Consider the following 17,003-nt stretch of genomic DNA (forward strand, 5'->3'; position numbering starts at 1 on the left):
ATATTTCTAAATTGCGTTGTAGAGATCTCCCATGATTTCTTCAAAATGATAGCAACCCCGCCCCCTCTTTTGTCGCAGCCCCTGTTCGCACAGATGATTCGGAAGCCCAGGGGGATAGCCAGGGTCAGGGCCGGCTTAGATTCCTCCTTAAGCCACGTTTCTGTCAGGAACATCACATCCCAGTTGTTGTCCAACAGTGATAACCAGATATCGGCTGCGTGTTTAGGGAGTGATCTGCAATTGATCAGACAGGCTCTAATTCTGCCTGCCAACAACCTATGAGTGCCGGGAAACGTGCGTTGCTCCGGGTTGTCCCTACCGGTGCCTCTAAGGTGAAATTGCAAGCCTTGCTGTGGTATGGGAAACCAGTACTCACTGGGTTAGTGCCCAGGTCTCCCAAACACTGGTTGCCTCTTAAGGCCAGGAGAGAATCACGAGGCCAAGTAATAAACTTACAGCTACCTATTTGAGCAGCATGGCTGGCGTTGTCCGCGATCGGGACGCGGAAGGGTGCAGGCGGGCTAGCGTTTGGCGCAACTTTGGTGCATCAGCGGCTCGTCCGCTGTGCGTCAGCGGTGCGGTGTCCATCAAATAGGCACCAAGGGAGCCAGACAACAAAAGCTAGTCCGCTCACCCTTCAAAATGGCACCTTAAGGTGTGCCAGCCAAGCGGAGGAAAGATGGTGCTACGCTCGGTGTGCAAAAAGCAAAAGTGCAAGCCTACAGTGTAAAAACGAATTAAGGGATTAAAAAAAATAGTCAGAATAGATACATTTTAAAACAGCATCCGATTCACCGTGCAACGCGCCAAGATGAACTTCACCCTTGTACTCAAGCCTACCTACAGTGTAAAAACGAATTTAGGGATTTAAAAAAAATAGTCAGAATACAGTCGTTTTAAAACAGCATTAGATTCACTCTGCAATACGCAGAGGTGAACTTCACCCTTGTACTCACGCCCCACAATGAGCCCAAAAAGCTCAGTATAACAGTTCAACTACAATCACCTTAACAGCTTGCTTTTCCTTCATACAACACTTCTACCACTTGTAGGTGTTGTAAATATTAGGTGTTATATACAGCCCTTAGCTGTATTATTTGGCATAGTTACACACAAACACATATGCGCATTCCATGTGAGCTCTGTAGCATTGTTGACAGTACTTTCATGATTAATCTGGCTTATCGTACATTTAGTATTTTACTGACTTGGTTAGGTTTGATTTCTTTTGCTTTTACTTAGTGCTTCCTGCCTGGTGGGATCTCAAAACCAAAGAAAGCTAAAAAAACAAAGGTTTCTTAAAAATTTGCATATCTCTAGTTCACTTTATTTAGGAAGTCTTTTTTCTTTTCAGAGTGCGATTTCCGCTTTTGTCTTTTTTGCCACGCCTTGGCAAGACTTCAGTCCTCTTCTCTGTGATCTGTTGAAACTCAGGGCCTCATTCATTGCATCATGATAGAATGATTCCAAGTCTGTGCCTCCTCCCATTGGAACAAGCTCCCCATCTCCATCCAGATGATACAGGACGAACTCTATTTCCGCAGAGCTTTAAAAACTTTCTTCTTCTGCTAGTTCCATCTGAGTCAGACCCAGCATACGTATCGACAGAAGCGCCTGGACACCCCGTTGGGGTAGCTGCGCGCTATACAATACACAATAAATAAATAAATAAATAATGATTGTCAGCCAGTACAGATTTCCCGTCTTGCTCTGTCTCAGTAGTGCAGAGGGCACAGAATGATGACGAGGGAGGCTGTTGGGTCAGCAGCAGTTCCACTTCGAGGGCAGTCCCATGAAACTATCCACCTGAAGCCCAGTAAGTACTGTATCTTCCGCTGAGTAACAGCCACCTTGAAACAGAGGGAGGGTACATCCAAGAACAGACTGTAAGGACCAGCCTTTGATAACCCCTACTCCCTTCGATGCTGCTTCTGGCATCCCCCTTTAGAGCAACAGAACCGCTATCCTAACAGTTATCATTACCAGCACAAAGTATTCTGGGCATTAATGAGAGTGAGTCTGGGCATTAACCCAAGTGAACTCTGGCCTTTAGCAAGAGCGGAGTGAAATAAACAAACATGCCAGTGAATCCTGCATTAAGGAAAGTAGGCCTGGGGGATGAACTTTGCTACGTTTGTGGAGTTAGCGGAGTTTTCTGCACTCGGAGTGCAGAAAACTGCTTCGCTATGCGAGCTCGGGTAGAATTTCTACCCGAGCGGCAGGAATACCAGCACAAACTGCAGTTCGTACTGCACTCCGCCACTCGTAGAACATTGCGGTGTTTTTTTGTAACTTTGCGGAGTTTCGCATAGCAAAACTCTGCGAACTATGCCCAGGCTTAAAGGAAAGTTGCAGTCTAAGCGTCAATAAAAATAAATGTGGCTATCAATGAAGTAAGACTAGGCTTCATCGAGAGCCGAGTGAGTCCAGCCAGGCATCTGAAGCGAGCCTGGAATCATCGATCAAAGTGATGGGACCATTAGTAAGAACCCGGTGAAACCGAACAAGCACTTCACGCCCGCCCTGAACTAACAAAAACAGATCGCATCTAAACATTTATAAAAGCAGGTTTGGGGTCTCAGGCATCAAAGTGAGTCTGGAGGTATTTAGCTGAGTCTGGGGACTGGGAGCTGGACAAGAATTCAAGCCGTGTCCTAAACTAACATAAGGGGGTGGTACCCAAGAATTAATGAGCAATTCTGAGCTTCATCAAGAGGGGAAAGAGTGGGAGGCGTGTGATAGCAATAGTCAGCCATATTATCCCCACTTGATATTTTGTTTTTAATATCCCTTTAGAATCTGTAATACATCTGTATCACAGGTTTATTGAAAGGGGTTTTAATCACTGTCTCAGGATCCCTTACCTCGTGACTGAGTGGGTTTTTCCCACTTACAACCATGTACTTCTTGAAGTATTGGGGAGTCTATACACACCATCAAACAAATGTCGGGCAGATGAGGCAACCCGGTGATGAAGCGTGCCACCTAGGTGAGTGGGTGAGGGTTTGGCTTGTTTATATGAAAGACCGTTTCTGCCGCTTGTTTTTCCAAGATTAGGATGATTAGGAAATTCATCACCTATCTCCCCAGTGACACCAGGAAAACCATAGTCCAGGCATCGATTACATCTCACCTGGACTATGCGAACGGCCTGTATTTAGGGTTGCCCGCGGGCCTCCTACATCGGCTCCAGACAGTCCAGAATGCGGCTGTTCGGCTGGTCTGCGGGGTTTCCCTACGCACCCATATTTCGCCACATCGCAGAGCATTACACTGGCTACCAATCCATCAAAGAGCTGAATTCAAAGCCATGACCTTGGCCCATCGAGCAACTAGGGGTAGGGGATCGGCCTACCTCTCTGTTAGTATCCGTCCCTACTGTAACTCTCGGAACCTCCGTTCCAACTCCCAACATCTGCTTTCCATACCAAGATTCAGGAAAGCACGTTCTGGAGGTAAAACCTTCCAGGTCTGTGCCACAACTCTCTGGAACAAACTCCTGATCGCAATTAGGATGATCCAGGAAGAATTACCCTTCCGTAAGGCACTAAAAATGTTCCTCTTTTGTTAACCCCCCCAGGACTATCACTCTGCTTTCACTCAGAAGCGCCGGGACACCCCGTTGGGCTAGCTGCGCGCTATATAAAATACACAATAATAATAATAATAATAATAATAATATGAAACTCCTTGACACACTAAGGGATTGGGCTCCCCTGTTTAGGCGGTACCCTCCAGCCTGGATATCCTTGTGGTTTTTCCATTCATCCAGAACTAGGCAATCATTAAATGGGTTTTTTCAAGATCTGTGCAATCAAGAACTAAACAGGCCTGGGCATTATCAAGAAGTCAGAGAGTCTTGAGTCTGGCCATTATCAAGAGGGGTGTGACCTGCACCTTTAAGAACAGTGGATGAGTCTGGAGGTGGGAGGGGTCAGGTGGGGCTGTAACAAGAGGGGTGTAGCGGGGCTGTACAGAGAGAGGTGTGTCTGGGCTGTACCAAGAGGGGTGTAGCGGGGCTGTATAGAGAGAGGGGTGTCTGGGCTGTACCAAGAGGAGTGTAGCGGGGCTGTACCAAGAGGAGTGTAGCGGGGCTGTACCAAGAGGGGTGTAGCGGGGCTGTACCAAGAGGAGTGTAGCGGGGCTGTACCAAGAGGGGTGTAGCGGGGCTGTACCAAGAGGGATGTAGTGGGGCTGTACCAAGAGGAGTGTAGGGGGGCCGTACCAAGAGGAGTGTAGCGGGGCTGTACCATCAGGAGTGTAGCGGGCTGTACCAAGAGGGGTGTAGCTGGGCTGTACCAAGAGTGGTGTAGCGGGGCTGTACCAAGAGGGATATAGAGGGGCTGTACCAAGAGGGGTGTAGCGGGGCTGTACCAAGAGGGGTGTAGCGGGGCTGTACCAAGAGGGGTGTAGCGGGGCTGTACCAAGAGGGGTGTAGCGGGGCTGTACCAAGAGGGGTGTAGCGGGGCTGTACCAAGAGGAGTGTAGCGGGGCTGTACCAAGAGGAGTGTAGCGGGGCTGTACCAAGAGGGGTGTGCGGGGCTGTACCAAGAGGAGTGTAGCTGGGCTGTAACAAGAGGAGTGTAGGGGGGCTGTACCAAGAGGGGTGTAGCGGGCTGTACAGAGAGAGGGGTGTATTCGGACTGTACCAAGAGGGGTGTGCGGGGCTGTACCAAGAGGAGTGTAGCTGGGCTGTAACAAGAGGAGTGTAGCGGGGCTGTACCAAGAGGAGTGTAGCTGGGCTGTAACAAGAGGAGTGTAGCGGGGCTGTACCAAGAGGGGTGTAGCGGGGCTGTACCAAGAGGGGTGTAGCGGGGCTGTACCAAGAGGGGTGTAGCGGGGCTGTACCAAGAGGGGTGTGCGGGGCTGTACCAAGAGGGGCGTAGCGGGGCTGTACCAAGAGGGGCGTAGCGGGGCTGTACCAAGAGGAGTGTAGCGGGGCTGTACCAAGAGGGGTGTAGCGGGGCTGTACCAAGAGGGGTGTAGCGGGGCTGTACCAAGAGGGGTGTAGCGGGCTGTACAGAGAGAGGGGTGTATTCGGACTGTACCAAGAGGGGTGTTGCGGGCTGTACAGAGAGAGGGGTGTATTCGGACTGTACCAAGAGGGGTGTAGCGGGGCTGTACCAAGAGGAGTGTAGGGGGGCTGTACCAAGGGGAGTGTAGCGGGGCCGTACCAAGAGGGGTGTAGCTGGGCTGTACAGAGAGAGGAGTGTAGCGGGGCTGTACCAAGAGGGGTGTAGCGGGGCTGTACAGAGAGAGGGGTGTGCGCGGCTGTACCAAGAGGGGTGTAGCTGGGCTGTACCAAGAGGGGTGTAGCGGGGCTGTACCAAGAGGGGTGTAGCGGGCTGTACAGAGAGAGGGGTGTATTCGGACTGTACCAAGAGGCGTGTAGCGGGGCTGTACCAAGAGGAGTGTAGCAGGGCTGTACCAAGAGGGGTGTAGCGGGCTGTACAGAGAGAGGGGTGTATTCGGACTGTACCAAGAGGGGTGTAGCGGGGCTGTACCAAGAGGGGTGTAGCGGGGCTGTACCAAGAGGGGTGTAACGGGGCTGTACCAAGAGGAGTGTAGCGGGCTGTACCAAGAGGGGTGTAGCGGGGCTCTACCAAGAGGGGTTTAGCTGGGCTGTACCAAGAGGAGTGTAGCGGGGCTGTACCAAGAGGGGTGTGCGGGGCTGTACCAAGAGGGGTGTAGCGGGGCTGTACAAGAGGAGTGTAGCGGGGCTGTACCAAGAGGGGTGTGTCTGGGCTGTACCAAGAGGAGTGTAGCGGGGCTGTACCAAGAGGGGTGTGCGGCGCTGTACCAAGAGGGATGTAGCGGGCTGTACCAAGAGGGATGTAGCGGGGCTGTACCAAGAGGGGTGTAGCGGCGCTGTACCAAGAGGGGTGTAGCTGGGCTGTACCAAGAGGAGTGTAGCGAGGAGTGTAATGGGCTGTACCAAGAGGGGTGTAGCAGGGCTGGACCAAGAGGGGTGTTGCTGGGCTGTACAGAGAGAGGAGTGTAGCGGGGCTGTACCAAGAGGAGTGTAGCGGGGCTGTACCAAGAGGAGTGTAGTGGGCTGTACAGAGAGAGGGGTGTATTCGGACTGTACCAAGAGGGGTGTAGCGGGGCTGTACCAAGAGGGGCGTAGCTGGGCTGTACAGAGAGAGTGGTGTGTCTGGGCTGTACCAAGAGGGGTGCAGCGGGGCTGTCCCAAGAGGGGTGTCGCTGGGATTTACAAAGAAAAGGGTGAAGCTGGGCTGTACCAAGGAGTTGAAGCTAGGCTTACCAAGAGAGGGGGGAGGGAGGGCATTACTTAGAACTAATCCTCTCAGCTAAACCAGCCTGAATCTCATCCATGTATTTCATTGGCTCGTGATGGACGTTATCTCACGGCACTGCTGTCACAAAGAGAGGCCGTGAGGACGGCTCCCGTCTTCTTTCCACCTGAACCAGCAACAGGTTTCGGCAGGTCTGGGATCTTGTGAGGGTTAATTAAGGGGGGATGTTTCTCAGATGTTCCTCTGTAATATCCATATTCTGCCCTTATGCCAGGGCGGGGGCCGTCCATGTAATTTAGTTGCAGAATATGGAAGCCTCTCACAACTTATGGATTTATTTACTGATATTGAGTCTGTGTTCTATTCTTTCCTAGGAGGTCTTCCGCATTTGGGATGGAGGGTCTGATCTTCCGTTAGGTCACCTGGATCAACAAGCCACAGCCTCCTGTCCCATTCACTCCATTGCTCACCCCAAGCTCAGCCAGATATCTCTACTCTCCTCATCGGCTCCCAATCCCGAAGATGGGTCTCCCGCGAAGTAGGTGACGTAGAGGCGCTCTCTCGGGATCTCGTAAACCTGCGTCAGCAGCTCCCAGGCCAAGCTGCAAGCTTCCTCCTGGGACAGTGAGACAGAAAAGGGAATCAGAACGAAGGAACAACTAATGCAACTTAAGAAAGAAGAAAAGGAGAAATACATGTATAAGAAAATGTGTTGGGGAAATTAAACAGAGAAATGGATAGAAGTGTAAAAAAAGAAAAGCAAGTTATGGAAGAAGCAAACATAAAAAATGAGGAGCAAAATAAGACCAGAAACAGAGGAAAATAAATAAAATTGAGATCAAACATTAAGGTCAAAGAGAGGAACCAATACTAAACAAGCCCTGGTGAAGCCAATAGGTCTGACACTAGCCAATAGTGATAGTTTTTTGCTACTTTTGGATGAACTTCATCAGCAATAGCCTCTGTGTCATTTGCTAGACACTTCCCTCTTGTGCTTGACAGTCATTTTCACTTTGGGTTTTGAAATTTGGGCTTGACAATCATTTTTACTGGGGGTTTGAACTATATTTTGTCGTTCTTTGGACGTAGTGTGATGCTTAAACGGTACGGCCCCGTCTAGTAGGGCTTTTACCTGTTTGTTCACATGTTACCTCGTCTTCTCCTAACATCCACATTTACTTTTATGTTTCAGGTTCCTCTTATGTTGCCTTATTGTATTGTACTTATACTGTTTCTTCACTTCAACGTTAGTCTTCCTCTTTGTACAGCGCTCTGATACCCGTCTGGGTCTTGTTGGCGCTTTATAAAACTTTTCAAATAAAAAAATAAAAAAAATGTGTGTTTTGTTTTGTCATGGTTTTTGCAAAAAGTTATTATTTGGAAAGCTGCCTGTCAATCTAAAATAAATACTGGTTAAACCAAAAACGTCTTGTCTTCAAAATGGGCACATTGCCACAGTAGTCATTGCCACGTACACAGACTACTATGTGTGTTTATGTGCTTCCTGGGAAAGGACAGAATGCTATCACTCACAGTGACGTTAGTAATTTGGCAGAAGAGGGCTGGCCAGTACTCCATGCTGCATGGTATAGTGGGTGGAACAGAAGTGTGAGTGCCACAATATCAGGTCAATGGATGAAGCGGCTGTCTGAAAGCCCCAATAGTAAGTATTTTATACATGTACTTTTCGTAAAATTAAAAGGTTTCAGCTAACGCCAGACCTATCATTGGGCTGAAGAAGGTTGGAAAGAAAAAAGGGGAAAATAGTTAAACAGCATCTAGGAAACATCAAAAAGCAGCCTTCTTTAATTGCAGCCAAGTGGGTGATATTGATGGAACTTCTGTTAGACACCACTAACCTATATCCATACATTGGGGAATGCCAGCTCTCTTGCAACAACTCTATCTGTGGGTTTGAGGTTTTGGTCTGGAGGATCTCCAACCCCGCTCCAGTGTGATGGGCTGCCAGACCCTTTCTACCACCTTGAAATGCTTCTAACGGTACCTCCATGTAAATAGGACTTCATACATTTATACTTAGTTAAACGTTTGCAACGCTAAAGAATGGCTTCCCGTGAACACGTATAAACAGGTATATAAAATTACTTGCAGAACTAAAGCACACAAATCCACTGAGAGTCAATCTTAAACACATATGCTGCAGCCTCCTTTTGTAATTACTACAGTTCTTGTTCCTTTCTCATATCCAAGAAGTGTTTTGTCTTAAAGCTGGAGCACCTGATCGCAGCGACATCCTGCTGGGCGCTTGGCTTGTTCTTGACGCAAGAAAAGCGCCAGTGAAGCAGTTTGTCCAATACCAAAACTAGAACAGGACGACTGTTACGTCAAAAGGTAGCTTGTTATTCATTTGGCCCTAGTTGCTGCTTTCCACGTAACTTGAGCACGTGTGTCAGTCACGTCTTCCCACCATTTCCTCTTTAATTTGTTGGTGCAGGTACAACATAAGGTCACTTGCCGCTAAGTTAGTGGAAGCAGCAACGAGTTCGCTCTCGATTAAAACTAGAAATTGGGAGATTTTGCTGTAAATAATTAAACACATTTGGGGAACGTATTTTCCAATTCACATATTACAGTGGAGGCAATCTTATGCCGGACACTGCTAAAATGAAGCCTTTTTTGCCTTTAAAAATTGTGGGTCTCAAGCCTGAATGGGGTCTGTTGGCATGTTGATCTCGTGGAGAGGACATGAGTGAGCTCCAATAAAGGGAACCCAGTATTTTTGAATGAGCTGAACCGTAAAGCCATACAGGTAAATCTGGAGGGAATGAGTAGATTTTCACTGATGGAGGGACGTCGAGAGGCTTACCTACGTGCAAGAGATAGTTGGGTGCCATGCCATAGGTAGCAGACGCTTACCCGGGTGCAAGAGATAGTTGGGTGCCATGCCATAGGCAGCAGACGCTTACCAGGGTGCGAGAGATAGTTGGGTGCCATGCCATAGGCAGTAGACGCTTACCTGGGTGCGCGAGATAGTTGGGCGCCATGCCACAGCCAGCAGAGGCTTACCTGGGTGCGAGAGATAGTTGGGCGCTATGCTATAGCCAGCAGAGGCATACCTGGGTGCGAGAGATAGTTGGGTGCCATGCCATAGGTAGCAGAGGCTTACCTGGGTGCGAGAGATAGTTGGGTGCCATGCTATAGCCAGCAGACGCTTACCCCGGTGCAAGAGATAGTTGGGTGCCATGCCATAGGCAGCAGACGCTTACCAGGGTGCGAGAGATAGTTGGGCGCCATGCCACAGCCAGCAGAGGCTTACCTGGGTGCGAGAGATAGTTGGGTGCCATGCTATAGCCAGCAGAGGCTTACCTGGGTGCAAGAGATAGCTGGGTGCCATGCCATAGGCAGCAGAGGCATACCCGGGTGCAAGAGATAGTTGGGCGCCATGCCATAGGCAGCAGATGCTTACCTGGGTGCGAGAGATAGTTGGGTGCCATGCCACAGCCAGCAGAGGCTTACCTGGGTGCGAGAGATAGTTGGGTGCCATGCTATAGCCAGCAGAGGCTTACCTGGGTGCAAGAGATAGCTGGGTGCCATGCCATAGGCAGCAGAGGCATACCCGGGTGCAAGAGATAGTTGGGCGCCATGCCATAGGCAGCAGATGCTTACCTGGGTGCGAGAGATAGTTGGGTGCCATGCCATAAGCAGCAGATGCTTACCTGGGTGCGAGAGATAGTTGGGCGCCATGCTATAGCCAGCAGAGGCATACCCGAGTGCAAGAGATAGTTGGGTGCCATGCCATAGGCAGCAGACGCTTACCTGCGTGCGAGAGATAGTTGGGCGCCATGCTATAGCCAGCAGAGGCATACCCGAGTGCAAGAGATAGTTTGGCGCCATGTCATAGGCAACAGAGGATTACCTGGGCGGGAGAGATAGTTGGGCGCCATGCCATAGGCAGCAGATGCTTACCTGGGTGCGAGAGATAGTTGGGTGCCATGCTATAGCTAGCAGAGGCTTACCTGGGTGCGAGAGATAGTTGGGCGCCATGCTATAGCCAGCAGAGGCTTACCAGGGTGCGAGAGATAGTTGGGCCCCATGCCACAGCCAGCAGAGGCTTACCTGGGTGCGAGAGATAGTTGGGCGCCATGCTATAGCCAGCAGACGCTTACCAGGGTGCGAGAGATAGTTGGACGCCATGCCACAGCCAGCAGAGGCTTACCTGGGTGCGAGAGATAGTTGGGCGCTATGCTATAGCCAGCAGAGGCATACCCGAGTGCAAGAGATAGTTGGGTGCCATGCCATAGGCAGTAGACGCTTACCTGGGTGCGAGAGATAGTTGGGCGCCATGCTATAGCCAGCAGAGGCTTACTCGAGTGCAAGAGATAGTTGGGTGCCATGCCATAGGCAGTAGACGCTTACCTTGGTGCGAGAGATAGTTGGACGCCATGCTATAGCCAGCAGAGGCTTACCCGAGTGCAAGAGATAGTTGGGTGCCATGCCATAGGCAGCAGATGCTTACCTGGGTGCGAGAGATAGTTGGGTGCCATGCCATAGGCAGCAGATTCTTACCTGGGTGCGAGAGATAGTTGGGCGCCATGCTATAGCCAGCAGAGGCATACCCGAGTGCAAGAGATAGTTGGGTGCCATGCCATAGGCAGCAGAGGCATACCCGGGTGCAAGAGATAGTTGGGCGCCATGCCATAGGCAGCAGATGCTTACCTGGGTGCGAGAGATAGTTGGGTGCCATGCCACAGCCAGCAGAGGCTTACCTGGGTGCGAGAGATAGTTGGGCGCCATGCTATAGCCAGCAGAGGCATACCCGAGTGCAAGAGATAGTTGGGTGCCATGCCATAGGCAGCAGATGCTTACCCGGGTGCAAGAGATAGTTGGGCGCCATGCCATAGGCAGCAGATGCTTACCTGGGTGCGAGAGATGGTTGGGTGCCATGCTGTAGGAGAGTAGGGTCTGCTATCCTATGGTCACCCCAAATTTTTGCTTTTTGCTTCGCTGGTTTTCGACTACTGAGGCTGTGGGCCTGCTGATCAGACCCCCAGCCTGCTGTTCTCTCACTAAATTAATGATACATGTGCTATAGGCACATACCACAATTGGAAATGGACTCCTTGTCAGCCCCTGTATAATGCACTATAGGTGCCCAGGGCATAGGGGCCACCAAGGCCTACCAGGGGCTGCAGCATATCTTTTGCCACCCCTGGCTGGTTCTTAAATTGACACAACTGGCTGATCACTCAGCTGGGGTAAGGTGGTGTAATCACCCCTTACTTAGATATAGTATACCTATATCTAAACCTATATCTGGACACATATTAACCTGTGAGCCACTCCTATGGAAGGCCTCATCAATCCTGGAGGCAGAGTGCGTGGTTTAATGTGAGATGGAGCTCTAGCATGAGCTGTGCCTGTCTGCAGCTGTCGGGAACAACTCCCTAAGCTGTTTCAGGATAATGCCATACCATATACTCTTAAGCGCCTTATAATCCTCGCGGTTATATAGCAACTTTGGTTTGGCTTTATCAAAACATGTCGTGTAAGGTGTCATACGATTTGGAATACTATCCCCTCGCCAGTTCTGGCGACGGGGATAGCATTCCACCCCTCTAGAGGGGTAAGACATGTTACTTTACTTAAATGCGGTTAATTTGTAAAAGGACCTTGGATCCACAAAATGGATGCCTCTGCCACAGACACGAGTCTGACCCCCTGAAGCTGACCGAAACTCAGCCAAATGGGGCCTGGACAAAGGGTTTCCTGTCGCAGGGAGGTGTTACACCCCCTCAGACAGGAGATAGTGGATTGTAGCGGGGAGGTTTGAAAGAAACCAGACACTGCCTGGGGAGCACAAGGCTGCCCCTTGCATAATCTGGCCAAACCGGTTCTGGGGCACTCCAGCCCTCGTGCCAGGGCGGCCTGGATCAAAGGAAAGGGGTGTATCCACCCCCTTCCTGGGTCCCACCAATAGGAGGGGACCTAGCAGGTAATCCAGCCCCCCAGATTCGAATAAGAGTGGGAGCAGTGCCAAGACACTTCAGATTATCCTGACGAAACATAAGAAACGAAACTCTGGACCCTTCGACATCCTACTCGACGTAGAAGCCCGAAGAATCTCCCTTGTGGTCAAGGAGTGACCACCCTGTGCAAACAGGCACCATCCAGCCATCGACGTCTGCTTTGTCGCAGTTCCCGCCGGAACTCGAGCGACAGAGATGTGGTTCGAGGTCCAATACCCGTGTCACAAAACCTCAACGTACCAAGACGATTTTGGTATCTATGAACCGATAATAATTAGGACATCATTCCTATGTATTTGCGTCACAATCGAGGGTTGCCAACACCCCAAAATCGTAGTTTCCGTCCCCATCCCTTAAACTCCATTTTGTGAACGGCATCCATCTTGCATCTTGCCCTCATGTTAAGTCAATTAAAGGTCGAGCTTGATCAAAAGGGACACGTCCACCTTTCGTGACTTCCCCCTGACCTGTCCCAACTGACTCCATTGCCTTAAGCCAAACCTGTTTGGGCAGCTCCTCGCCCAGTGGCCGAATACGATAGCATCAATACATAACATTCCACAAACCATTCACTACATACAGACCATGCTTTCTGCAAACATGCACCTGTCCACATTCCTTGTTTATGGCCAGTTTTATGACTGGGTTGTACCTTTCTTTATTAAGGTTTCATCGATATCTGATGGGAGTTCCAGGCCTAACTGGGTAATCTATCAACAAACTGGACATCTAAAATATGGGCTTGCTTACATGACTCCGCTCTTTGTATTATTGTAGAAATATGTGTATAGCCATATCATAAACTCAGGAATTCTTGCTTGCAGCTATTATTTTTGTATATAAGGAGACGGCTGGTTCTGTAAAAACGAACAGTCTCCCGAGAACCTACTCTCCGTGTGGTGTACTTCTGGGACACGTGTTACTTGGTAGCTACCAATAAAACTTGATCTTTGACGGTAACTAGAAGACTCAGTGTTTCTGTGGTCCGGAACAAGGGAGAACTCAGAGGTCTTCGGGTGCTACCCCCTGGCACCACCGGGTTCCTAAAAACCCGGCACCTCAGTTGGCGCCCAACTCGGGGCAATATCAAGCGGTGACGGTCCAAGCCAGATGTTCGTGAGGAGCTTCGTGTGAAAATTCCGGAGGACGGCCAGCCACTTCAGCGACCCCTGTATGTCGACGTGGTTCCGAAGGTCTTTGCTGCGAGGTTCCCCGCGTCCCGACGGCTACGAAGGACTGCTGCCCTGACTATCGCCTTGTTTTGGACCCAGTGATCCTTGGTAGAGCGAAACGATAGACGAGTCTTCTAGCGACGTCACAGATCTTCAAATACTTCAGTTAAGTATAAGTGGAGCGTCTCCCAGTCCTTAGTTTGTCCTTAGTTTTTGGTATCCTTGGGATACGCTTTGATTTGGTACTTGCAAGCCCCAAAGCCGAAGGACTCGTGTATTCACGAGATATATCGTAACAGATAATCCTTTGAAGTTTGAAGCTAGACTAGTGAGCGAAGATGCCTGGTTTTAGCAGACTTGGAAACTTGTTTTGTCTTGGTTGTAGTAAGGACTCCCGATTAGAGGAATCTTGTCCGGTTCCTCCAATTGGAACTCCAACGTATGAGCTCTATGTAAAGCACGGCGTAGGTCCTATAACATATAACGAAGTATGGATAAAATACACCCGCAAGGATGGTGTTTTAAAATGGCCCCAATATGGTAGTTTCGACTCAGAAGTTTTAGATAACCTAGAGGTCAAACTGTTCAAGAAGAAAGCCCGACCGGCGATGTTTGACTCTTTCCGCTTATGGCGTAAAGAGGCCAAACAGAAGGAAATTAAATTAGAAAAGAAGAATAAGCGGGAAAGAGGTATTTCAGTAATGCAAGCCGCGATAAAATTTAAAGACAACGAAGAGGATCGAATAAGTGAGCAGTTGCACAGGCAACGTAAAATGGCAATAGATAAATGCTATCCTGTTTTGCCATCTCTCCAGCGAGAGACAGTAAAAGAGCGTGAAAAAGATCCATTAATGGCTCATTTGCTAAGTTCGCCACCACCCTATGCACAAAATGCCACAGCACCTCCGCAACCTTTAGTTGCACCTCTGGTAGCTGTTATACAGGCTCCTTTACCGCACTCACCGGCTACTCTTCAGCTGGCTCCTGTTTCTCTGGCGCAGCCTCCTCAAGGCTCACCGATCACATCTACTTCTCCTAGTGTTCCTTCTAAAATTTCGCCTAGCACACCTTCTAGTCTCTCTGATACTCGTTCTACGAACATTTCTGTTTCTACTTTGCGTGACTCTGTTCTACCACCAGTTATTCCCCCACTTTCACCTTCGGTCTGGCATAAAATGGCCAGCATTGTTACTAACTTTCCTTCACCACTTTTTCGGTCGCCTAAAACGACCCCTAACACGGAACGAAGACAATTACGAAGCCAAATGCCCGATTATCAGGAAAGGGAATCATTGAATAAGTTAGCACGAAATTGGGCTATGGACACAGCAAGATATGATGTAGAGTCTGTCATGAACGTTTTCCGTCAATGGGATGAACCAACGCAAAGATACGTCTTTGAGCAGATGTGTGTTTTCCTGTGTGAGGATTTGGTAGATAATGGTCAGACGACCAACGAGCAAGAGTTGTGTAGTGTACGATTTAAATTTGGAGAGGGTATGATTGTGGGTCCCGACGTTGAAAAAGCAGTTGAGATATTATTATCACATCGAAGTACGGGTGGTAATTCTGGGTCATCCTCTGACAGTGGTACATCTAGCAGGAAAAGAGCGAGACAGTACCCCATGAGAGAGGTTCCTCCGGTCTGGAGGGAAGGTGACGCAACTGCAGTTCCACCGGTTCTGCCTCATTTCCAGCGTGTATGGGTACATGTCCCCTGGAAAAGATCCGAAGTTTTAGCACTCAAGCAGACACTACCCGATCCCCGTAAAAACCCGACTGGGTATTATAAGGAGTTGTCCCAAACTGCCAGCTCATGTATAATGAATTTAGCGGATATAGACATGTTGTTTGGGAACGTTGTTCCACATCCTTTATGGAGTAAGATACGTCATACAGATCATGACCAAGAATTAGGTGACTCGTGGGCGAACATTGCGACTACAGATGCTAGACAAGTCGGTGGTTTCAAGCCTGAGCCGTTAATAGCTGAACTTCCCGGTAGAATTATTGCGTACATGAAGACAATTATGCCTGAAGTACGCGTAAACTGGGACAAGCTATCCGCGTGCAAGCAGAAGAAAGACGAGAATGTGTCTGACTTTTTCACGAGATTTGAGGAAACTTTCACTGACCATAGTGGTCAGGATATGGCTACCGAGGGTGGCCAAAGATTGTTTGTAGACAAGTTTGTACACAATCTGCTTCCCGAACTGTGTGCTAAACTAAAAGATTCAGAGAGTGCTTGGGCTGTATCTACGTCAGCGCAGATTCTAGCAACAGCTCAGTACTACGAAAACAGGCGCAAAGACGAGCTAGACAAGGCAGACAAAAAGACGAAAGATTTAAAAACTAAAGTTCTTCTCCACCAGGCCTATCCGCCTCGTATGGCTAGCCAGCCCAATTATCAACAGAATAAGCAGTATTCTAGAGACGCGCAAGGAAACAAGTCTTCCCATCAGCGTGTTCCGTATGGCCCGAATCAATGTGCGTATTGCAAGGAAGAGGGTCATTTTAAAAGTAATTGTCCGGCTCTTGCGCGACGCTTAAACGGTGCTTCAGGTGTAAGAGGGAGAGGTGTTCAACATGCCCCCAGAGGTAGGGGCCGTGGAAATTTCTCCCAGAACACAGTTTCTTTTCCGCCTCAGAATTCCATGAATAGCTTTGACCAACAGAATAACGCATCATCTAGGTCAGCTCAGTACTATGCTGACGACTATTACACCGAACACGACAATGAGGGTAACGATCGCTAGGACAGCCATGGACAAAGAGAGGGAGTTGTTTCAGTTCCAGTAGACCAGGATGGACCTTATGTCGAGGTAACTACCTCAGGAGTGTCAGAGCCATTTCTGCTGGATACTGGTGCTACAAAAAGTTCTATTATGCACTCAAAACTTCCTGGCGCACCTTTGTCTGGCGAAATGAATGTCTCAGTAGGCTTCTCTGGCGCCCCTGTTAGAAACCCGATCTCTAGTCCTATATCCCTTTCTGTTGGCCCCTGTGATTTGGAAGCACCCCTCATTCTTACAACAGGTTGCGGTGAAAATTTGTTAGGATTGGATTTGCTAAAAAGGTTGTATGCGACTTTGTACTGTTCTCCCTCGGGAGTACAACTTACCTTAGGGAAAAAAGTCATTTCTCCAATGTATTTGTCAAAAGAAGGTATTCCAACCGAATTGTCATCACTTCCTGATATACTGGGGGCTAATGGTTCCAATGATGTAGGTCGTTTGGAGATAGCACCGTATGTCATAACTTTGAAAGCCAACGTCGGATTGCCACGTATTCCCCAATACAAAATATCTAACGAATGCGAGAAGGCGTTGTTAACGATCATTTATGATTTGATCGATAAAGATGTTATTGAAGAAACAACAGGGAACGTTTGTAACAGTCCAGTTTTACCGGTCTTAAAACGTACTGATCCTTCACAGCCCCCTGTGTATAGGTTTGTGATTGACCTCAGAGAGGTAAATAAGGTAGTTATCCCACAGTTTCCAGTTGTCCCCGACATTACTGCTTTATTGACAATGGTTCCAGCTTCAGCAGACTGGTTCTCGGTGATTGACCTGAAGAACGCTTTC

The 17,003-nt window shown here is 49.1% G+C and overlaps 1 protein-coding gene across 3 annotated transcripts in view; it reads right to left on the reverse strand.

The window, feature by feature from the left end:
* The window catches only part of LOC144822096 (alanine--tRNA ligase, mitochondrial-like), a 198,704-nt gene that overhangs the window by 158,882 nt on the left and 22,819 nt on the right, over positions 1-17,003 (reverse strand). For all 3 annotated transcript variants that reach the window (XM_078679217.1, XM_078679219.1, XM_078679218.1), the window contains exon 3: positions 6,728-6,873. In XM_078679217.1, the coding sequence (XP_078535343.1) occupies positions 6,728-6,873 (146 nt within the window). The remainder of the gene's footprint in view (positions 1-6,727; positions 6,874-17,003) is intronic.

Source organism: Lissotriton helveticus, chromosome 3_1 (assembly GCF_964261635.1).
Source record: "Lissotriton helveticus chromosome 3_1, aLisHel1.1, whole genome shotgun sequence".
In the NCBI taxonomy this organism is placed as follows: Eukaryota; Metazoa; Chordata; class Amphibia; order Caudata; family Salamandridae; genus Lissotriton; species Lissotriton helveticus.